This window comes from Eublepharis macularius, chromosome 13 (genome assembly GCF_028583425.1).
Source record: "Eublepharis macularius isolate TG4126 chromosome 13, MPM_Emac_v1.0, whole genome shotgun sequence".
Taxonomy (NCBI): domain Eukaryota; kingdom Metazoa; phylum Chordata; class Lepidosauria; order Squamata; family Eublepharidae; genus Eublepharis; species Eublepharis macularius.
Window position 1 is genome coordinate 70,599,864 of NC_072802.1, and position 24,647 is coordinate 70,624,510.

General features: G+C 45.2%; 1 protein-coding gene across 1 annotated transcript in view; it reads left to right on the top strand.

Moving 5' to 3' along the window:
* Positions 1–1,622: 1,622 nt before the first annotated feature.
* CUX2 (cut like homeobox 2) overlaps positions 1,623–24,647 on the top strand; it is a 163,974-nt gene continuing 140,949 nt past the window's right edge. The window contains exon 1 of the mRNA XM_054997109.1: positions 1,623–1,701. Within this exon, the coding sequence (XP_054853084.1) occupies positions 1,666–1,701 (36 nt within the window). The 5' untranslated portion in view covers positions 1,623–1,665. The remainder of the gene's footprint in view (positions 1,702–24,647) is intronic.

A 24,647-nucleotide genomic window follows, 5' to 3' on the forward strand; every position in this document is an offset into this window, starting at 1 on the left:
GTGATAGTGTGACATCCATAGCCGGTCAGGTTTGGCTGTGTGTGATCATCGCTAAGAATAAACAAAGCTGACTTAGAAACGCTGCTTGGGCTAGCCACATGAGTAATTCTAGCTAATCAGGGACATGAGGGCAAATGGCGCCCTTTCACGGCAATGGTCTAGAACAGGCTATTCTTTCTGGCCATTTTCTAGGACAGTAAGTATTGCATACTTACTGTCCTTTTGGATTTCCAAAAGGGGTCATCAGGAAGGGGCTGGGTTGTTTCCTTTTGCTGCTGCTGGAAAGAGCTCCAGCTACTTGCCTGGCTTCCATATCTTCAAAGAATTGCACAAACTCAGCAACGATCCACATTGACATGTAAATAGAATAAGTAAAGAAAATTGTAAGTAACGAGTAAACGTAAGTCAATTGAAGGCAGAGTTGCCTGTGGATTCATTTGCCTAAAACAATTTTTGTTCATGTCCCAAATTCTGTTACATTGTAGGGCAGCAGTTCCCAACATGGTGCCCGAGGGCAGTATGATACCTGCTTGACGTGTTTCCTGGCGCTCAGGGGGCTGGGTCTAGCATGCCAGTGTCTTGCCAGTGCGCTGACATCCATTCTGGTTTTTATCAGAAGGGACATCATGGGAAATTCTAGGGTCAACAAGATAGTAAAGAGTCCAGTAGCACCTTTAAGACTAACCAACTTTATTGTAGCTTATGCATCTGATGAAGGGAGCTGTAGTTCTCGAAAGCTGACAATGCATCTGATGAAGAGAGCTGTGGTTCTCAACAGCTGATGATGCATCTGATGAAGAGAGCTGTGGTTCTTGAAAGCTGACGATGCATCTGATGAAGAGAGCTGTGGTTCTCGAAATCTGACGAAGAGAGCTGTGGTTCTCAAAAGCTTACGCTACAATAAAGTTGGTTAGTCTTAAAGGTGCTACTGGACTCTTTACTGTTTTGCAACTACAGGCTCACCCGGTGAACTCCTCTGGATCTAGGGCCTACAAAAACTCTATGGGGGGGTACATGTTTCTTTCTGTTGCATTTCGGACCCTTTGGATCCAAGTGGGTGGGGGCAGGAGTGGGGAAATGCCACGGAACAGCTTGTGATTCCAAAGAACACACTGAAGGATCAATAGCTGCAAACATAGGAGAACATTTTGGGCTGAAATTGCTGAGTGCTAGAAATCTGAGATTACTGATTGCTGTACTCCTTTAGCCGGTCTGTTCATGCAAAGAACATTCCAGCTGCATGGTGGATGGAGGAACAAGGGATGGCAGAAGATCACGGCCGACTTCCGGTAAGAGGTTTCCTGTCTGTCACGTTTGGAGTTTTGTTGGGGGAGACTCTTTGCACAGGCAGCACGAATGATGGGGGGAGGCTGTTGCGTTTCCCCAGTGCTCAGATGGCCGCATCGGTGATGCAAAAGAGAAGGCGGCTTTTTGTTCTTGACCCATCTGTGGTTTTCTGGTAGGCAAGCACAAGGAGAGATGGAGCCGTATCTCCTGCAAGACGGGGACTGAGTCTGTACAGGGGAGATCCAAAGGGAGGGTCAGCTCAGAAGAAGAGTTGACTGCCGGTTGAGAGGTCCCTCTGAAGGAAGCTGGAACAATGAGGCGGATAAGCTGGCAGTGAGGAGAAGCCAGGGAAGGAGCGTCGCTTAGCGGGGAGAACACATGCTTTGTGTGCAAAAGGTCCTGCGTTCGGCTCCAGTAAGTGATTTCCAGGAGCTGGAGAAGATCTCTCTGTGGCTGAGTCCTTGGTGGGGGGGCTGCTGACTCCGGATGAAGTAGCTTCGTACATTTCTCATGTTCCTCAGGAGCCAGAATCTGCTTGCTGGCCAGGCGAGATCGCAGGAGGCACCAGGGCTTGGTGGGAGCTCTGGTGGGCCCAGGACAGGGCAGCAAGGCCCTTTCTCCTCTGTCATGTCTTGGCTTCATGCAAGGGCCCATCGACCCAGGTGATCCTGACACTGCCTGGGTACAGCGTGGTGTGGTTGCACAAACATTGCGCTGATCGGCCCAGCGATAGCAGTCCTAGAGTAAATATTTTTATTTTAATTCTTTTCCTGGAACGCAAGAATAGGTTCTCTCTTTGGAAATGGGCCCCAAAGGGGGGCTCCCCCCTCTCTAGCACGGATCGACACTTCTTCCGTTGTTTTCAAAAAGAAAAGAAAGTGACCAGAAAAGAGCTCGCTAGGAGATACTTTACTGAAATAAATTCCTTAGACCCGAATCAAATCAGGGCTTGCCTGCTGATAGCTGTACTAGATTAAAACCAGCCGGTTGATTCCTTTTTGCAGCCCTTCGGGATTCGTCCTGGGGAGAAGGGGGCCTGTTTCTGCTCGAACTCTGCCTCTGAGTTCCAATCATCCCCTTCCTATCGCAGGTGGCAGCTTTCTGTATGCCGCAGGAGCTCCTCCCCAGCATTGCTCCACATGCCCCAAGATTTGCTCTGTGAGCCCTTTTAATTGTACCTTATGATGATTACTGACAGCTGTCAGTCATCTTTGACAAATCTGCAAAGGGGGGGGGATGGGAACTGACAGTATGTTGTTCTGAAGCTCCTTTCATTACCGATCAGTTTCTCAAAGCATCCTTGCCTGATTGAAATATTTAATATTAAAAAGGAAGAAGCGCTGATTCTTTTTGTCTCTGAGGAAATACCTTCAAGAGCCGTTTTAGGTCTCCGTGCTGTGCGCACGTGAATTTTGATCTTGCTGAGCTCTGGTGATCTTTGCAGATATGCCCTTCTTTATACATCAAAGACGATTGCTTGTTTGGTGAGTCGGGTTAGTGCCACGGATTGGGATTTTTCCAGCAAGAGGCTTCTTGCTCTGGGAAAAAGTGACCTTGTTGGTGAAATGGATCCTCACGGTCCAGCTAAAGCAGGCAATGTGATTGTCTTGTGGTGGACATGGTTAACCATAGGGAGAAGGCGTGAACCAGTCCTGCCCTAAAAAGGGGCATGCCGAGCTGGCTAACCTCAGAGAACCTTTTTACGTTAGTGCGCTTGCTGTGGAAGCCGGATAGCTAGCCTTGGAAACTCAGCACATTACGAAGGATTGTGGGGCCTGTTGTAGGGCACATACTCGGGTCAAGGAGGGAGGCTTTAGCTACACGTGTGCAAACCAGGAGCATGCCATGTACTTGCCCAACACACTCTCATGCAGCTGTGCGCTGAGGAGGAGATGAGTAAACACAGGCAAGTGTTTTCTGGCAAAGTTTGTTTCTGCCAGCTGCCGAAACAGCGCTCTCTCTCCTTCCCTAGGCTTCACTGGCCATGCGAATCCATGCTTCTGTAGCCTCGTAGTTGCGCTATTGGAACATGCTCTGTGTTGGGCTGCACTTGCAGACGATCTGGAAGTTGCAGCTGGTTCAGAATGCGGCAGCCCGATTACTGTTAGGGGCTGGTGGTCGGAAACACGTCTTGCCGACTTTAACACCGCTCATTGGCTGTCCGTTTATTTCTGGTATCAGTTCAAGGTGCCGGTAATGGCCTTTAAAGCCGTTCATGGGGACCCACATGTCGCAAGGACCATCTTTGCCTTTTGTCCCTGTGCACCAGCTATGGTCTTCAGCTTTTCACCTTGTGGCAAAATAGTAAAGAGTCCGGTAGCACCTTTAAGACCAACCAACTGTATTGTAGTATAAGCTTTTGAGAACCACAGCTCTGTTCGTCAGATGACGTAAGGTAAGACTGGCCTACCTTACAGGTTTGGATCATGCATCTGACGAAGAGAACTTGATTCTCGAAAGCTTATGCTACAATAAAATTGGTTAGTCTTAAAGGTGCTACTGGACTCTTTTTGATTTTGCTGCTACAGACTAACACGGCTAACTCCTCTGGATCTACCTTACAGGGATATTGCATGGTGTTCGGAGCTCTGTGTGTGTGTGGAAGATCTTTAGATGTTTGTACTTGTTCTTTGCGTATGGATCCAAACAGCTGGGCGGAATATTCTGTACAATGGTGGCGTCATCCATTCTCTCTCCTTTGGTGCATGGAATTATGGGATAGTCTGCTACTTTGAGTCTCATGGTGGGGACAAAGCAAAAAGAAATATCAGTACTGGGGCCAGCTCTGTTTAAGGCGATTCAAATGACAGAGAGGTGTATTTTAAATGTACTTAAATCCACATCTTGTGCGACTGCCTTGACTTCAGGGGTTTAATTGGCAGCAAATACTTTGCATCAAAAATAGAAAAGCCTCTTCCCCCACCCGCCCCATGTTGAGTTCACTTGCCAGCTCCATTTGTGCTGCTGCGATGGGGGGTTGCAAGGCAGGCCGGAGCCAAGAAGTTAATGAAATAATTGGGCTTATCTCAAGGAAACATGGTTGAGACACACGTCGAAGTTGGAAACTTAAAAGAAATGTTTTGGGTTAAAATCTTCTTTCTTATTGTGGGCTATATTTGTAAGTGACGCCAGCACAGCCTGCTTAGATATGAAGACTGCCGACTAGATTTAAAGAATTTTTAGTTGATTAGTAACCTAACCTGCCTCTTTAATTGAGTAAAGTAAACTTGTATAACTTTCCCTATTGCTGAGTCCTCAGTGCCTTTTTTATAACCAACGTTCAAGTAAATACAGCGACGGCTGCTTATTTAAAAGTAAAGTAGTCTTTAATATTCCTCAATAATAATATCTTCAAAAATATGAATGTGGGCATTTTACAGAGCTGCTGTAGCACAGTGGTTAAGTGCTTTGGCTGTGAATCAGTACGGTACTGGTTCGAATCCCACTATTGCCATGAACTCTGCAGGTGGCCTTGGGTAAGCCCCTCCTCCCAGCCCCAGCTCCCTAGCTGTATTGTGGGGATAATAATACTAACTTGTTCACCGCTCTGGGTGGGGCACTGATCTATGTAGAAGAGCGGTATATAAGTGCATTATTATTATTGTTATTGTTGTTGTTGTTATAGACAATCTCATGGATGAAATGCCTTTTGCAGATTAGTCATTGAGACTTCAGTTACTCTTATACAGACTTAAAGGGAAGTAAATTCTGTCACATAATGTGAATGACTGACTTAAAAACCAAACATGTTAGCTTCCGGCGGCAAATAAACTCATCAGCGTTTGCAGTCCTGGTTTATGATTGAAGGAAAGTATTGTTTTAAGCATATATGTTTCATACCATAATATGCATCATTAGATTGATTCTTCCTGTATGATATGTATCATTCTCACTTAGTTTATCCATCCGATATTTCCCGAACATATAGGCATATCTGTTGTCAACTCCTGGGGGAGCGCCGTCGAAATGAGTACACAGTTCCAGTGGAGTGTACCATTTGTGAGTGGACGCAGGCCTGTGGTGGGTGGAATATTCTGGTCAGGCAGAGTAAGTTGGTGAGTTCCTTTTGATGGTCGAAGATGCCTCTCCGCCCCGTGCCTGCTCCGGGACCAAAATATCTCGGGCCAGTCCTGGGTGCCAGTTGAGCAGATATTTCGTGGCTGCTGATAGTTCTTCCTTTCAAGCGTTGGGTGTGAGAACTCAGCAGATAAAAACCAACCAAATTGAGTTTCCTTGGCTGGCTGGCAAAGTCTGGGGCCCTGTAATATTTCTGCTCTTTGCACTAGAAAGTTAGCAGGGGACTGGAGCTGATGCTTTGGGTGGGGGGTGGAGGGGGAATGGACAGTGGGTTAATGGGGTTCCGATGAAATGGATGTGCCAGCGTAAGCCCTGTGTTTTACTGCTGCGTTACGGTTTAAAAAGACGTGGAAATACAATCTACTAAATCATTGTCTGTTCGGGTGGGGGGGGGGGGCTGAGTCCAGCCTTAATCTGTTTACAACCAGATACAAAGGCTTTATCGGCTCCCTCACCATTCTCCCACCCAAATGATATCCCTGGCATGTGGTCAACTTAGCCTGGGAAAACCAAGGGAGAGCAGCAGCACCCCCCCCCCCACCCAGTTTCTTTCCTGAATGAGGCAGTGCCCCTTATGTGATTGCACTCTGTGTGTGTGTGATGTTTTTGAAAACTTCTAAAGGAAAATTGAAAGTACAGGGAAAGCAAACAGTTTGTTGAAACTGGGTGTTTTTTTAATGTCTCTTTTAAAAGGCGCTGCTGTGCATGTGTGCAAATGCCCCCGTGCTTGAACGTGCTTGATGCTCTAAGGGCCAGGCACTGTGCATACCAGGATTCCTCAGACACTTCGGAAATGTGGCGCTGAGTACAGAGCTCCTGAGAAATTCAGCGTTTGTGAAATATATTTTTTTAAAACCCCAAGTTTCTAGCTCTCACGACTGCAAAGGCAGGCTTTGACTTATGTGAACGATGCTAGGAGGCGGCTGCAAAGAGGCAGCTGAATGGTGACCAGCTTTATTGCGCGGGAGGGGGGGTGTTGGAGCTTGGATGCAGGTGACGCAACTATGGCCATTTCCATATGGTCTAAAAATAGTGCGATATTCACAGATCGCTGCCGGCTTCCTCACACAATTTCTGCCGTCACCAGTTTACAAAACACAATTTCTGACGTCACCTGCTACAAAATGTCAGAAATTGCACAAGTATCGGACTAGTTTTAGACCGTGGGGAAATGGCCTATGTAGGCTTTCAGTGGAAATTCGGGCAGGAGGACAAAAACTGAGACCAAAGCAGAGTCTTGTGGGATGACCCAGGAATCTGTACTCGATGCAGAAGGAGGTGGGAAGCTGGCAGCATGGATTGTAAGGGGGGGGGAGGTATTCCATGCCCTCAATGGAGGACAGGAACGCAATGAAGTGGAAAGCGTAAAAAAATAAAGGAACCTACCCCAGTAGAATGAGCGTACCATTATTGCACACCATTTTCTGTGCCTTGAGTATGAACGCATTGTGCAAATCCAGCCGTTTATTGCTGTCTGTTTTTACTATGGTGCTTGAGAAATAATTTGGGATGTTTCCTATTTATGGTAGTTTTACTTTAATTATGGTATTCCTCTCCCCCCATTATCCTCCTTGGGAATTGTTTAATCAAGATCATGAACTCTGATTTAGAACTAGATCCCAAATATAAATGAAGGGAGACCGCCTTGATTTCCATCAATTTTTTTCCTGCAGCAGCCAAGTAACAGTTTCTGGTTAGGGTACCAGTAATTTCTTTTGTTCCGGCACCTACTGTTGAGGATTCGTGTGTGTGCATAAAGTTTAATTTTGGTAGAAACTCAGCAATAGCTTTGTGCAATAGTGGGCAGGCAACAGAATAAAGACCAAGAGTCAGCCAGTCTGCTAGACTTTTCCAAGACTGATGGAAACTGGTTGTGGTAAGCACTTTGTATTAGCCAGTAGTACCATACTAGTCCTCTGGAGTTACCTGACTCATCAGACCAGGAAGATTTTTGGCTATTTGTGAGCATCCCAGATTTAGTTGCCTGCAGTTTGCTCTTCTGACCAGCAGGTTGAGGGGGGGGGGGTGTTGAGCAGAAAGTCAATTTGCAGGATTTTTCATTTCAGACTTCTGTTGTGAAGTTCTTTGCACAAAGCAAAAAAAAACAAAACCCTGCCCCTTAACAAGGCAAGTTAGATACAGACTGATCAGTGATATTTGTGTGTGTTGGTAAAGAATACTAAAAAGCTTTTGAGAGTGGGAGCATGGGCACCAAAGATAAAAACTCGCATTTCATTTTTATGCGCTGCTCTCAATCCCATAATGATTTCATGCTGCATACTGCAACAGTGTCTTTCAGCACAGTTAATCAGAACCGACTTAATGCTGTCGCTGTTTATTAAACTGTGTTAAAAACCAAGATGTATTTTCCCCCCTTCTAATCTCTGATTCTTGCTCCCATTGGAGAAGAAAAACCCACCCAGTTTTGGCACACATTAAAACTGTGAGAATTCTGAATTGACAATTGAAACTACATGGTATTTGGCTCATGAAATGATCTTTGTTCTATTCATCGTGATAACTGTGAAAACCGAGGAGATACATGGGTAACGTGAACTGGTGGTTCAAATGGCTGGCGCTTTATTTGCCGTAAAATGCCGCTCACCCCTCTATCAGCCCAATAACTAAGCAGGGGCAGTAGCCAGACAAAGAAAGCCGTTCATCTGAAGCAGAGAGGCTTCTTGGTTATCAGGAAGGGAAAACAGCAAACTGGAGCTATTTAGCATTTGCCAACTGAATTTTCAAACTGAAATGTGCGAGCCCAAAAAGTATGTAAACTTTGGGGAACTTCAGTGTGATAACCATGAATGATACACAGTGACTGTGACTGCACCGCTGTGGTTTAATATTTTATTTAAGGCTGTCGTCTGATTTAAACCCCCTCCCGCCAAAGAACTTGCTGTACAACTTGCAAAAGAAAGTCCCATGGCATTCAATAAAATTTACTCCCAGGAAAGTATGCGTAGAATTGTAGTGTGTGTGTGTGTGTTTTTTTGAGGGCATGAGTTATAAAATTGGTTGAATGTTAGGAAAGCATATTTTCTTTGTTTTTAAAGAAGGTGTGCCTGCGCTGGCATCCGTCTTCTTAGCAGAAGTGTGCCCTTCTGTGTATGAGATTTGGAGGAATGCCTCTTCTACCATGGCACATGCCAGCTGGTATTTTTATAAGTACTTTCATTATTATAATCTTTTAAAAACTGTTCCTCTGTTAATGGAGGAGTGTGTTTCAGTCTATCAAAGGGGTTTTATAAAGTGATCTAGCCAATTAATTGACTAAGCACTGCAGTCAGTGTTACCCAGGTTTTTATTGTGTTGGTGTTGTGCAGGTTTTTTAATGGTGGAGTCTTAACTGCGGTTTTTACTCCTTAACTCAGCTGTTTTGGTTTTAAATTCAACGTTAGGTTAAATAGTTAAAATTTTGGTGCTGCTCTCTTAATCTGTTTTAAGATGGTATGTTGCATTTTATTGCTTGTCTGTTATTTTTTAGTTTTTTAAAATTCAGCTTCTTGGAAAAGTTATTAATTGCTTGAGAGAGGAACAGATTAAATACACATTTAAAGTCTTAATTAAAAGCACAGGGAAACGACAAATTTCAAGTAACTGTTAACAGTGTATCAAGAAACATCATGTAATACAGCACCTTAATATGAAATTATATTCACCATACAATTATGACAATGAGATTTGCAAATAAGCAGAAGCATAAAACTGTTGTATCCAAAAGCTCAAAAATGAAAATCTGTTAGCACAAAGAAACATGTCACAGGAAAGTAAAACAGATCAATCCATCAAAACAAAATGCCTGCCAGATTCAGCAGAATCTGTAGAGGCCTGGGAGAATTTTAAAAAATGCCTTGGCATCTAAACTAGAGATGTGTACGAACTGGGAAAATTCCGAACTGTGCGATTTTTGGTTCGTCGCATTTCACGAACCACAAACTTTCACAAACTTGCCCTGGTTCGCAAACCAGTTTGTGAAAATGTCACTTCCGGGTCAGCAGGTCTGCAGAGAGTCCATCTCCACCCCCTCTTGCCTAGGAAACTGATCAGTGCCAGGCTGTCTGCAGTGACAAACTGAAATACGAACCAAACGAACCAGGCTAAAATTCATCACAGTTCGTGAGAAATAAGTTCCCACGAACCACTGGTTCGCAAACCACAAATTGGCCCAGTTTGTGACAAACTTCGGTTTGGTTCATGCCCGCCTCTAATCTAAACCTTCCCTTGTGAACAGCTCTGGGGAAGGAGAGCCAAAAACAAGGTGCCACAACAGAAAAGGCCCTGACTTTGATTTATAATAAAAATTTGGGGGGGTGCCTTACAGAACTGGGAAAATGGATATTGTTTCTGTGCAGAATGTTACAACTGATGTTCAGAGAGAGGAAATGAAACATGTTTGCTAAAGTGCATCCAGTGATATGCCAGGAAAAGTTTATTTTCAAATGAAGTATGTTAATTGGCTTTAAATTATAGCAAATTGTACACATTTCTTATGTGTATTTTTCTTGATTTGCATGGCTAAGTCTCTGAATTCTTTGGCTTGAAGCAAGAGTTTGGAACTCTTTGTGTATGAGGGAGGTCTGCTTGTTTAGAAAAAGAGCTATGTAAAGGAGACATAATAATATAATAACATTTGAGACAGTTCCCTCTCTCTCTCTTCCCCTCCCCCCACCTACCATATGCTCCTGTCTCTGGATCACCTGGTGAAAGTGACAGAAACAAATGATTATTCTCACACACACACACACCCAAAACATTGTTCACTTACGGAACTCTCTACCACAAAGTGTAGCTTTTGCTGCTAGCTCTGATGATTCCGAAAAGAAGATTTAGGCCATTTCCACACACCCTTAAAGGGACAGACCATTCACTGAACACTAGTGGCTTTTCCTCATGAATCCAGACATCTCTGTTCACAAAACAAGTGCGGGCCGTCTGGCTTCTGTTTTTTCGGTGCCTTTTTTCGGAACGCACTTTCTGTGGCACCAAAGAAATGGAAGCCAAATGGCCTACATCCATTTTACAAATGGAGACATTGCCGGCACTCCATTAGTGTGCCGTCCCTTTAAGGGCATATGCAAACGGCCTTAGGCAAGTTCATAATTTGTTGGATTTTATTTATTTATTTAATTTTTAAATTTTCCTTTATTTATACCCCGTCCTGACCTGGATAGCCCAGGTGAGCCTGATCTCGTCAGATCTCAGAAGCTAAGCAGGGTCAGTCTTGGTTAGTAATTGGATGGGAGACTTCCAACGAAGACCAGGGTTGCAGAGGCAGGCAATGGCAAACCACCTCTGTTAGTCTCTTGCCATGAAAACCCCACCAAGGCGTCGCCATAAGTCAACTCTGGAGGGCCCTCTCCACCACCACAATCCATGACAGTTAGTCTGGAAAGGGCCATCTCCCATACAGACACCTCCTTCCCCCCGCCCCCCGCTATGTTTTTATGAGGCTCTCTTTGCAGTGCAAGGCTGGTATCCATGGGGCGCTGAATCTTTTCAGCAGGAGCTGTGGAACAGGAGTGTAATTGGCTCCACTGCCAGCTTCTTTCTGGTTACTGTTACTGAACATGCAAATTGGTCTTTGTTTACTAATGTTCTGAATGGAAATTTTGACTGTGTACTCTTTGATAAAGAATGGAATTTGAAACGGGACCAAATATGATCTAGACAACCCGTTAGAGGACAGATATCAACGTTTCGGGAACCTATCACAGCCACTGGGAGTGGTCTCCGCTGGAGTAAATATTTCCTGGACTTTTCCCCTTTTGGATACATAGGGCTTATGACCTGTATATTATATAATTGTGTTGTGCTAAGTTTGTTTTTGCACTTTATAAGGGACATGCAATAATATAATTAATAGGCACTTTAGCATTAGCACTTTATATTTATATTTTAAGGTCTATAATGTTGTAGCACTCGTATGAATTATTACTCCAACTATGGGTCTGAGTTCTTATAAGGTTATTGTTGTGTATTAAGAAGCTCCACTGTGGACTTAAGTTGTTGTGGATTACTATTAAATATCATATATTTGTACCTTGATTGATATGTTAATTCTTATTAGTAAGTCGACACGGGATTTTCTCTGCTTTTGTAAGTTTTTTACCATGTTACTCTCTGTATTGTGATATCTTTCTGGAACCTGACAAAAGACAATCTTGAGGCTTTGGAGCCTTGGGAATGAGTGTCTTTGCAGCCCCGTGGTCTGGGGATAGAGCATGATGCTGTTTGCTTTGTTTTATGCTTTATTGATTTTATTGTTTGTTTTTACTTGTTAAAGTTTGTAGCAGCAGCAATCTTTATTGGCATTACATCCATGTTAACAAAAACACTCGACGCAACCAGAACTCAGTCTACAAATACACAACTTGCCTCATAGATGCAAGATACAAAAATTTAGCAACAGTTTCGATAACTTTTTGGTTCTGGGTAGCCAGTAGGAAGATTACATTTATCAGATTTTCCAATTTGCTATCTCAACAGTGGGTCAATGAGCGTGGGACGTATATCACAGTAATAAGTACAATACCAAAAACACATGTTCCAGGGTTTCTATGTCTTGCTGAGCGCAAGTGCATAACCTGTTAGCATATGGCGTTTTATGGAATCTCCCATAAAGTATCGCAGAAGGTAGCACATTAAACCGAGCTAACGAATAAGCTCTGCGATAATGTGTGGCCACTAAACAAGTGAGATATTCTGCCCTATACTCAGCAGCGCAGAGGGCAATCTCAACTCCCCTCTGTCTGGAGATCAGGGGGCGGGGCCACCAGCCATGTGACCATTTTCAAGAGGTTCCAGAACTCCGTTCCCCCACGTTCCTGCTGAAAAACAGCCCTGATAAGGTCCCAGGTTTCATCCTTTACTTCTTCAAGAAAAGGGGACTCGAGACAAGACTTCCTCTGGCCTGGAGAGCCATTGCCAATCAGCACAAAGAACCCCGAGATAGATGCACCCGTTGTCTGTCTCGGTGATGGGCATTTTTACATATTTGCAGTCATGTAGTTGGAAGCTGTGGAAAGCAGAATGCTGGACCAGAACTAGAGGGGTCTGGTCTGATCCAGCACCTCACTTTTTACATTTCTTTTCTGCTTTGCATGATCTCGGACTGCACAACATTTTGGCACCATCACACAATACACAAGGGCTTGTTTCGGGAGCCGTACAGGCAGCTGGTCCAGAGAAACCGAGTCAGTTTGTTGGTGTCTGTTTCCAAGTCTGTTTCTTGGCAATAAAAGGTGGTTGTGCAGAGAAACTTCAGAATTCAATATCCTCCTTTTTTGCCTCCTATTGCAAAGAAGGCTTAGTTTGTAGGAGCATCTGGAATTAATGAGGCAGGCCAGTACCGTGTAGAAATCAATGCCTCTTGCTTTAATTGCACCGTGTTCAAGCTTCGTCTTTTTATTTTGAGTTATGTAGTTACAACTGGAGATATCTCTTTGAACAGTCGGCACCTGGTTTCCGGGCAAGTCGAGAGGAAGGGGCTTTTAATGTGTCAAGTGTAGCTTTCTTAGGTGTAGATCAGGGTTTCCCAGACTTCCGGTAGCTGAGGCACTCTTTCCACTATGTTAAATTTGGAGGCATATGCTGCTACGGAAAGAGGCAAGCACAGAGCAGTGACTCATTCAGAGATGCGACTCTTTTCAGAGGAGGTAATTTTTTGCATTGGGAGAAATGGAACAATCGAGTCAAATCTGATGCAGAAACACAGCATGATTGATCATCAGCACAGGTGGACCAGAAGGAATGAGGCACACCAGAGAAGTAGATCATGCAGCAGGCAGCTTCCCGTGGCTTCGTGGGAATCTTTCCTTATTCATTTATTTCTTGTGACACACATTTGGGAAATCACCAGTTTAGCATGCTAGCTTTGTTTGTTTGTTTAGTATGTAGAGTCACTTGTGTAGGAAGAGATCCAGAGGAGTTAGCCGTTAGTCTGTAGTTGCAAAACAGTAAAGAGTCCAGTAGCACCTTTAAGACTAACCAACTTTATTGTAGCATAAGCTTTCGAGAACCACAGCTGTCTTCGACAGATGCATCTGTAGCATAAGCTTTCGAGAATCACAGCTCTCTTCGTCAGATGCTTCGTCAGAGCGGTGGTTCTCGAAAGCTTATGCCACAGATGCATCTGTCGAAGAGAGCTGTGGTTCTCGAAAGCTTATGCTACAATAAAGTTGGTTAGTTTTAAAGGTGCTACTGGACTCTTTACTATTCTGATATTTTGGTTACACATTATTTAAATATATCACATCTCTTGTAGCAGCTCAAATAGTAAATAAGACCCAAAAACTAAATCTAAAAATACATTGTTTAAAATTATCTAAAATAATGTTATGCTAAACCCCCTCCAGGGCAGGAATTAAGATACTACAAACTTTTCCAGGAAGGGAAGGTCAAAGCAGCACCCACCCATTTCAGGAGCCACCCACAAAATGCCATTACGGGGTGCAGGGGGTCCCACTGGTGGGTGCTGCCCAAGGTCCGAGGTGCCGACCAGTCTCCAAGCAGGGGACGTGGATGGCTGTCAGGGATGGAGCTTTCATTCCCTCCCGTCCATATCCTTAGGGAGAGCCACCTGCTGCTGCCCTTCAGGAAATGGGCTAAGGCCATCTGTTCTGGCTGTGCTTTTAACAGCCATTGACTTTTGCTACAAAATGGTGTCTCCGGCAGCTGCTGGATTTGTGTTGTGGATTTTGTGACTTTTATTTATGTTACTTTTTTAAAAAACTCACGTTGGTAAGCTGCTGTGTAGAGCTGTTTTTTCTTCCAAGCATTTACAGGTGTCTGGTCAGATGAGCAAATTTTGCAGCACCTCTGCTGTTTGTTGATTGGCAGCTTATGTCAACCGTAGTTTAATCAATCAATCAGTTAATTAAATTCATTTATACCCTGTCTTTCTCCTCACCGGGAACCAAAGTGGCTTACCTTGTTCTCTTCTCCTTTTTATCCCCGCAAGAACCCTGTGAAGAAGGTTGGGTTGAGAATAAGTGGCTGGCCGAGTGGAAGGTCAAACTTCTGTCTCCCTTGGCAGACCAAATGGAACATTGAAAACACAACTCATCAGGGCTTTTTTTCTGGGGAAAGAGGTGGTGGAACTCAGTGGGTTGCCCTCGGAGAAAATGGTCACATGGCTGGTGGCCCCGCCCCCTGATCTCCAGACAGAGGGGAGTTTAGATTGCCCTCCACGCCATGCAGCGCGGAGGGCAATCTAAACTCCCCTCTGTCTGGAGATCAGGGGGTGGGGCCACCAGTCATGTGACCATTTTCAAGAGGTTCTGGAACTCCATTCCACCGCGTTCCAGCTGAACAAAAGCCCTGCAACTCTAATCTCTTGGAGCAACAGTTTCTAGTTTTGGAATATTTAAATAACAATGAACCCTCAAATATACACCTTCAAGATGGGAATACTATCAAAGCCTGGCTTATCTTTAAATTCTTTTTGTAGAATATTGTATAGATGCAATATATGTAAATAGTTTGTAAGTCTTGTATATTACCTAGTCAACTTCGCTTGAGTATTGTTAGGAAGGCAAGAACTATGTAGCCAAATGTTTTAAACTGGTTTAATAACAACAACAACAATTTAATTTAATTTAATTTATTAGATTTGTATTCCACCCTCCCCACGACAGCAGGCTCTGGGCGGATCACAATTCACGCATAAAGTTAAAATTACATCAGATAGTTCATACCATTGAAGACCATAAATTAAAAACATCCAAAAATTAAGATACATAAATATATATATACAACAACAACATCCAAAAATTATATACAACAACAACATCCAAAAATTAAGATACATAAATAAATATATACAACATTTGATTTAAATACTGCCATTCAGGACAACTTTACAGTCAGTCAGAGCGGTTTACAAAGTATGTTGTTATTATCCCCACAACAAACAAACACCCTGTGAGGTGGGTGGGGCTGAGAGAGCTCTGAGAGAGCTGTGACTGACCCACGGTCACCCAACTGGCTTCAAGTGGAGGAGTGGGGAATCAAACCCGGCTCTCCAGATTAGAGTCTCGTGCTCTTAACCACTGGCTCTTCTACACCGAACTGGCTCTCTTAATGTTTGTTTTTGTGTTTATTAATTGTTTAAAAAACTGAAAAATTACTGAATAAAATATAATTTTTTAAAAAAAAAAACCTTGGGTCTCCCAGATCCTAGACTGCCGCTCTAACCACTACATCACACTCTGGCCCTTGTTGTTCGTGAGACTCTCGTATGGTTGAAAGGAAGGGTTCATTTATTTTAAGTAAACTTTCATAAAGTTTGCTCCTGCGATTCTAAGCAGGGGGCATACAGTTCTCCAGGGGTGGGCTACAAATCTGGGGAGGGAGGGAATTGAGAACTTTTGGAGACAAATGGGGGACATGGGGGTTTTAGGTAACCCCATCTTCCCACTTAGAATGGCTTTTGACAACCAGCAGCAGAGAGTCACCTTACTCGGATAAATTCCCAGATTTCTCCCACAGGCTCTTTAAAAAAGTGGCTCGCAACAAATAGAAATCAAATGTTAAAGAGTTGGCTGATGGTTATCAGGTGCAAACATCTGACTGAACGTAGGTCTGAGATCTGTGTATCGTGTTCATATGCACCTCTTGCCTGGTGTGCATTTTTGGGGTCCTGATTTTTTACTTTTGGTTTTGGGGCAGGGGGACTTCAGTAATAATGCTGACTTGATGGGTGGTAGTGGATTAAGGATGAAAAGCCACTGGTCTACTCCAGCTTTCTAAAACTGAACAGAGGTGGGCGTTTTGTGGGGCAGGGAATTCCATATACAAGCCAGTGTGAAGCGATAGACAGAATGTTGGATTTAGACCTCGGAGACCAAAGTTGAAACCGCCAATCAGCTGGGAAACTGACTTCTGGCCAGCCCCTTCCCCCCCCAACCCCAGCTCAGATGCTTGAAGGCCAAGTATGCTGTGACCAGGGCTTTTTTTCAGCAGGAATGCAGTGGAACGGAGTTCCAGCACCTCTTGAAAATGGTCACATGGCCGGTGGCCCCGCCCCCTGATCTCCAGACAGAGGGGAGTTTAGATTGCCCTCCGTGCCATGCGGCGCGGAGGGCAATCTAAACTCCCCTCTGTCTGGAGATCAGGGGGCAAGGCCACCGGCCATGTGACCATTTTTGCCAAGGGCGATTTAAACTTTTAAAAACTCCCCCCTTGTTCCAGCTGACCCAAAGTGACGTCATTGTGCAGTCCAGAGTTCCACCACCTCTTTTCCCAGAAAAAAAGCCCTAGCTGTGACTAAAACAGTACTAGGTAAAGCTGGAGGAATTACTAAAGAGGATCGAAAATCTGAATTTCATCTCTGCCGTTTGGGGTACTTGACGCAAAAATCGTGGGTTGGGCTGGGCAGCCAGTGCCGTTTGGACTTGGGAAATACTGAGTTTGCCAAGCCAGTCCTTAGTGCCAGGCAAGTGAGTTGGCTTCTTATCCTAGCTAGTCTCTTTGGGCTGCAGGGTATGCCGTTTAGTTCTCTGGCCTTTTGACTTCATTCTCTGGTCATGTGGTTGTATGAAAGTGGAGATTCTCTGGCGCTGTTGATGGTAAATGAGTTCAGTGGGAAGGTACAGGATATACTTGTCCTGCTGAAGCCAAGCAAGGCCTACTCTTGTCAGATCCTGTACGGGAGGCCTCCTAGAAATCTCTGTCCTTTGTGAAGGAAGGAGGAGGAATAGAAATGCAAGGAGGTAATGGTCCCAAATGTTGGGGTTCCACCTCTGTCGAGACTGGTGCCCGGGGAATCATGGAGCATGGTCAAGTTGCACAGGGTTCTCTTGCAACCTCGTGTATTGATGCGAAGTTCTGGAGTTTTCCCTGTCAAGTGTGCAGTTGGCAGCAAACTTGGGTTTATGACCAATGTGTGAGAAGGGCCGAAAGGCTGCATCCTGGCTCAGTTACATAGAGGACCTTCTTGAGCATGGAGTTTCAAAGACAGTTGGCAGTCGAGTGTAAACACTTCCTTGGGAGCATTGATTTTCAAAAGAACTTACTTACAAGCATCCCCATTTCAAGCTGCTGTAGCACAGTGGTTAAGTGGTTCGGCTGTGAATCAGCACTCGATTGGTTCGAATCCCACTACTGCCATGAACTCTGCAGGTGGCCTTCAATAAGCCCCGCCTTTCAGCCCCAGCTCCCCAGCTGCATTGTGGGGATAATAATAACACTGACTTGTTCACCGCTCTGGGTGGGGACCTAATCTGTCTAGAAGAGAAGTATATAAGCACAATAGTAAAGAGTCCAGTAGCACCTTTAAGACTAACCAACTTTATTGTATCATAAACTTTTGAGAGCCACAGCTCTCTTTGTCAGATGCATCGGCAGCTTTCGAGAACTGCAGCTCTCTTCGTCAGATGCATCTGACTAACCAACTTTACTGTAGCATAAGCTTTCGAGAACCACAGCTCCTTTCATCAGATATGTGCATCTGAGGAAGAGAGCTGTGGCTCTTGAAAGCTTATGCTACAGTAAAGTTGGTTAGTCTTAAAGGTGCTACTGGACTCTATTGTTTTGCTACTACAGACTAACACAGCTAACTCCTCTGGATCTATATAAGTGCAGTTATTGTTGTTATTGTTATTGTTATTGTTGTTATACTCTGAAATTGAGAAGATTGTGTTTTTGTTATCTGACACTGATAATCATGTGTCCTGTAGAGTCTCCCAGTTTGCACTCGCAGCCAAAAGATAAGATCTAAGGTGGTACTGAATGAGGCTGTTTCGTGACTCCAGGGATAGTTTGGCATACTGTATTATTTTAATTAATTTTAGTAACCTATATAAACTGTGATAAGGGATTTAATTGTTTATTAGTCAGTGTTTGGTGAATTGTGACAGCCTATGGCTATAGACAATAAACTCTTTTGACTTATTGTCAGGGCTTTTTTTCAGCGGGAACGCGGTGGAACGGAGTTCCGGAACCTCTTGAAAATGGTCACATGGCTGGCGGCCCCGCCCCCTGATCTCCAGACAGAGGGGAATTTCAAATGCCCTCATCTGTCAAATGCCTCTGTCTGGAGATCGGGGGCGGGGCCACCAGCCATGTGACCATTTTCCTCTGAGGGCAACCCACTGTGTTCCACCACCTCTTTTCCCAGAAAAAAGCCCTGCTTATTGTTATTATTATATTTTTCTTTATATACTTAATTTATACCTAGCCTTTCTTCCCAGCGGAACTCAAAACAGCTTATTCAAAACAACCCTGTGAGGTAGGTTAGGCTGAAACGGTGTGACTAGGTCTGGGTCACTTTGAGTTGCCATGGCAGAACGGGGATTCATTATAACTTTGTTCTTATTCTGACCATGGGAACAGATGCAGAATTCATTGTTACAGGCTGTGAAGATCCAAATGTTATTAATACAGTCTGGAAGTAAACAGGGTGTTGATATTTTTAGCAAATTGTTCTTTATGGTATTGATTTACGTGTAATGTAGTACTTGCCTGAACAGTGGTTATATATCTGTGAGCATTCATCATCTCAAATAGCTATGAACTTAGTCAATTTTTTTTATTTATTAGATGTGATGATGGCATTTTTATATTTGAATTTCTGCCCTGCCTATCCCCAGAGCTCAGAGTAGCCTCAGCTTAAGCGCACTCTCTTTCTCTTTTTCCAATTAAATCAAAATGGGACGCCGATACCTCTCGCAGATTACAAACATGACACTGCCTTAATTTTAAAGTATACTGCATGGTGCTTCAGAACCACGTCCAAATTTTAGATCCAGAGGAGTTAGCTGTGTTAGTCTGTAGTAGCAAAATAGTAAAGAGTCCAGTAGCACCTTTAAGACTAACCAAATTTATTGTAGCATAAGCTTTCAACATCCATAGCTCTCTTCGTCAGATGCATCATCTGACGAAGAGAGCTGTGGCTCTCGAAAGCTTATGCTACAATAAAGTGGTTAGTCTTAAAGGTGCTACTGGACTCTTTACTATGTTCAGGTTTTGACTCTCCAAGGAAGATGCTTCCAGAATTACGGAGCAGAGCTCAGAGAGCACTTCTATTCCCAGTTTTACTGGACAGGTGTGCCAGATCATATTCTTTGTAGGCCCTGGGGCCCTGCCAGTAAGGAGACCTACCCCAAGCTGACTTGGGAATCTGGCCAGATGCTGGAACACATTTTCTGGGACCCAAATGAGCCCACCATGCGGTGAGAGCAGAGGCAGAGGTGCTGGCTGCTGCTATGCCCCTTCGTGCATCTGGTCTAGAAAGAGCCCAGCGCGGCCAGTTGCTGATGCCAGACTGCGCCCAGTTGCAATAACTGACAAATTAATTAAATAAATAAATAAACTGCGAGTGTGCCAGCAACTGTGCAAAATTAGTTCTTTTGGAAGAGGGCAAAAATGTGCTTCTCAGCCCTTCTTTCCTTTTTGCCTCTGTGTTCAAACCGCAGTGTCCTCTTCTGAGAACATGATTCCAGCCATTTGGGGGATCGTGCTGTGAATGTTACCATGTCATGTAGCCTGTGAGACTTGGCTGCTTTGGTGCATTGTTGGCAAGCCTGTTCAGAGCGAGGGCCCTGCTTCCTGCTCCAGCTCTGAGAAGGCAGACACTTCAGCTACTTTTTGGAGCCCCTCCTTGCAAAAACTCCAAAGCATTGATGGAAAGGGTCTGATCTTTTGGCTCAGGCTTAATCCTGATAAGGCATCAGGTTGTGGGGTGGGGTGGGGAGTGGCAGTCTCCTGATTGGCTATTAAAAAGGAAAGAGAAAGATTGCACCCCCAACCCTTTACCCTAGCACCCTGCCAGATTGGTTCAGAGAGGCTGCAGACACTTCAGTGTTGAGTAGGAGTTTAATACAACCCCAAAGGTTCTCTTTTGGATGGCACACAGGTTTCTTTTTCTGTACTCTACTGATTTAGAAAGTGAAGCAGAAGTCCTGCAGTCTTGTATGTGGCTTGTAGTCCCAAAGAACTTGTATACAGAAGTTCTAAATTTAGCCCTTTGCAAAAAGATTACGGGGCTAACCACTTGAGACTTTCTGAAAATGCTTTTCACCATAACATACGAGAGCCCTATTTGCCTTTAATCCTGAACTTTAATTTAAAATGAAATCTTTTTTCCAGACTTGCATCCATCCTTCTTCTAATTTTTTTCAAGAACATTGCTTTTTGTGACGGCTTGCAGGAGAAAGATACGCTAAGCCATTTTTATTTCTTATGAAGATATATATTGAGTGAGAAATGGGAATCAAATCAGGGCCCACGAGTATACCACTGCCAGAGTTTACAGCAATTGCGGGGATTTTATTTATTTAATTTTCCTTTATTTATACCCCGCCCTGATCTGGAGAGCCCAGGTGAGCCTGGTCTCGTCAGATCTCAGAAGCTAAGCAGGGTCAGCCTCGGTTAGTAATTGGATGGGAGATCTCCAAGGGAGACCAGGGTTGCAGAGACAGGCAAGGGCAAACCACTTCTATTAGTCTCTTGCCATGAATATTCCACCAGGGGTCGCCATAAGTCAGCTATGACTTGATGGCATGCTCCACTACCACATACCCCAACTCTCTTCCCACTGGGGACCCAAAACAGCTCACATCGTTCGCCTCTTCCTCACGGCAAACCCTGTGAGGTAGATTAGGCTGGGAGTTCGTTATTGGCCGAAGGTCACCCAGTGCGCTTCCATGGCAGAGCAGGGAATTGAACCTGGGTTGCTCAGATCCTTTTAATAATAATAATGTACCGCCCTTCAGGATGACTTAACACCCACTCAGAGCAGTTTACAAAGTATGTCATTATTATCCGCATAACAAAAAAAACCTTGAGGTGGGGGGGGAGGCTGAGAGAGCTCTAGAGACCTGTGAATGACCCAAGTTCACCCAGCTGGCTTCAAGTGGAGGAGTGGGGAATCAAACCCGGCTCTCCAGATTAGAGTCCCACGCTCTGCCATGGAAGCGCACTACACCAAACTGGCTCTATCACTCTAGCCACTACGTCACACTGCCTATTTTAATAACGGCTGAAAGGTTCAAAATATAAAAAAGAATTTAATAATAATAACTGTACTTATATACCTTTCTTCTAGACAGATTAGGGTCTGAACAAAGCCAGTGTTGTTGCTATCGCCTCAATACAGCTGGGAAATTGGGCTGAGAGGAGTGGCTTACACAAGGCCTCTTGTTGAGCATATGGCAGCAGTGGGAGTCAAACCAGCAGAGTGCTGATTCACAGTCCAGCCACTTAACCACTATGCTATGAGTCTCTCTACACAAGAAACCTCGGTGCGTGTTCATCAAATGTAGGAAGAGGCAACGTTAGCCTGGACGCATAGTTTAAAAAGACAGAGCCTGCGGAGATTGCTCCTCAGAGGGTCTGTTAACTTCATCTTTGCTTCCCCAAAGGCTCTGTCAATTTCACCTCTCCTGTCTAAAACTGTGTGGGGTGGCAACCAGAGGCCAGTGAGGAATGGACATGGGCTGGAGCTGCCTTCCAGAGCCAGGCTTGGACCTGGAACTGTTAGAATGGGCTGAAGTTTCCCTTCCGGCATTTCACAGGCCCTTCACACAGCTCCAGTGTACAGCACTGCCTTTGCCCTGCCGCCGGCTCTCTTTTTAAACTTCCGGCTAACATTGCATCTCCCAACACGTGTTCTTTACCTGTCAGATGTCTCATGTAGAGAGACTCTACAGGTGCAACCCCCCGCCCCCCCCAACCTAGAAGTCCGTTCCAGTTGCTGAAGTGGGCAGAAGCCTCTTCCTCCTCCTCCTTGTTGAGTTCTTGTTTGGGGGTTCAGGTGCCTGGTGTAAGATGGCAGCACGTGTTCTGTGGGGTCACAGTTGGGGGCTCCGGTTTCCACATAGGCTTGAGCCCCTCTCCATGGAAGCGTTGCCAAGAATTTGGGAGGGGGGGCAAAGCCCACCAGTAAGAATGGAATGGATACTCACTGGTGCAACTGAATCTCTAGCTTTCCATCCCCCCTACGCCAGCTCCTAATTTTTTTTTTTTGCAAGACATTTTTGATAACCCTGATAAAGAAGGGTTTTTTGGGGGGGGGGGAGACTGTTGGGGGAGAAAGAGGTGGATCAAAGGCAACTGTTTCCATGATGCAAAGATAAAAGACTCCTCTGCTTCAGGCTCTTTTAACTGCTGGCAAGTGGAGGGGTCACAATGTTCTCCCCCCCCCCCCCCGCCCCTTGTTATGGAAAGCCGGAGATAATTAATGTTGTTGAAAGAAGATGAGTCCATTGGCGTCTGGAAGGCTAGCCCCCTTGTCTGCGATCTGAAAAAGAAACAAGTGTGTGTGTATATGTGGGGGGGGGGAGAGGTTCACCATGCAGGGAGCTGCCCGGTTTAACAGAGCAATAAATAATATCCGCAGATAAAAGACCATTTAAAAAGTTAGGCGGCCACAATGTTGCTGTTATTTGATAGGAGCAGAAGACGAGACGGGCATAGGAGGGACGGAATGCTGCAGCTTAACCCCCCCCTTCCATGTTAAACAACACTGTTGATAGTTTTCATCGCTCTCCCCCCACCCCCCACCCCATGTGTAAGGAGCAGCACATTCTTTGCTAAGGAAGCTGTTCTGCAGTCTCTGCTGGCACGCAGGGTGTGTATCGGGGAGGTCTTTGATTTGCTTTGGCTTCCACAGTGGAACAAGGAAGTGGGTTCTGGTGCTGGTGGGTTCTGGTGGACCCCTGTTGATGCCTACGCCAGTTTGGTGTAGTGGTTAAGAGCACGGGACTCTAATCTGGAGAGCCGGGTTTGATTCCCCACTCCTCCACTTGAAGCCAGCTGGGTGACCTTGGGCGAGTCACTTAAGAGTGGCAGGACTCTAATCTGGAGAGCCGGGTTTGATTCCCCACTCCTCCACTTGAAGCCAGCTGGGTGACCTTGGGCTAGTCACTTAAGAGTGGCAGGACTCTAATCTGGAGAACAGGGTTTGATTCCCCACTCCTCCACTTGAAGCCAGCTGGGTGACCTTGGGCGAGTCACAGTTCTCTGGAGCTCTCTCGGCCCCACCCACCTCACAGGGTGATTGTTGTGGGGTAATAATAATACTTTGTAAACCGCTCTGAGTGGGCATTAAGTTGTCCTGAAGGGCGGTATATAAATCGAATGATGTTGTTGTTGTTGTTGTTGTTATTATTATCGTACCATTTATGTGAAAAAATGCTATGTTGTGTCAGGCTGCTGTGTCCAGCTCAGCGTTCGTAGAATCATAGAATCCTAGAGTTGGAAGGGTCCATACAGAGACCATCTAGTCCAACCCCCTGCCCAGTGCAGGATCAGCCTAAAGCATCTCTGATAAATATTCATCCAGCCTCTTCTTGTTGTCTGGGGCTGCCAGGTTCTGGCTAGAGGTGGGGGGGGGTCCCCTGCCCCTGGTTCCCGTTTCCTGTGGCTGCTGCTATGCCCAGCGGGAGAAAGAAAGTTAAATTTTAAAAAATTGCTCATGGCATTACATCACTTCCAGGATAGGGGTGCCAGCCTACAGGGGGCGGGCTGGAGATCTCCCAGAATTACTACTGATCTCCAGGCCACAGAGAGCGGTTTCCCTGGAGAAAATGGCAGCATTGGAGGGTGAAGTCTACAGCATTATATCCTGCTGAGATCCCTCCTTTACCCAAACCCAAGGGTCTCAAGGCTCCACCCCAAGAATCAGAAATTTCTCAAGCTGGAGCTGGCAACCCTAATCCAGGGACGTGATGTCAGTCTGCTCTAGAAATCATGGAAAACTCTATGGTAAAACCACCGACTTTCAGTAACTCCTAAAGTGGACTGATGTCACTTCTGGGTTTCCCCTAAATTGATGTTATGCTGTTGGCTGATTTCCCCCCGCCCCCATGTCCCTGACCTCCCCCAGACTCCTCTAGCCACTGCCTGGTAACCCTAGCAATGTCTGCTCTAAGTGCAACAAATGTGTGTGCTGTGTTGGGCTGGACAGCCTAAATATCTGAGGCCAGCTCCATAGTGCTGTAGTATTGGCGGGGGGTGGGGGGTGGGCAATTTTGACTTAAGAGGCATTCAGTCATAATCCCACAGATGGTAGCAGAGTCAGTATCTGCATACCAGGAGGGTGGGGCAGTTGCTGGGTCCCAGGGCTTCAGGCTGCTCTCAACGCCCCCCCCCCACCATGTGTATCTCCACTGATGCCTGCATACATGGCCTTCCCCTGCTTGTTTAGGAGTGCTTCATCCCCCTTTCTCCCAGCTGCATATGCTGTCCAGGGAAGGGGAGCAGACGATAGGAAAGCTCGCAAGCACTAGGGAAAGGTGTGTGTGTGGGTAGGTAGGTAGGAAGGGGCAGGTGGTGGGCAT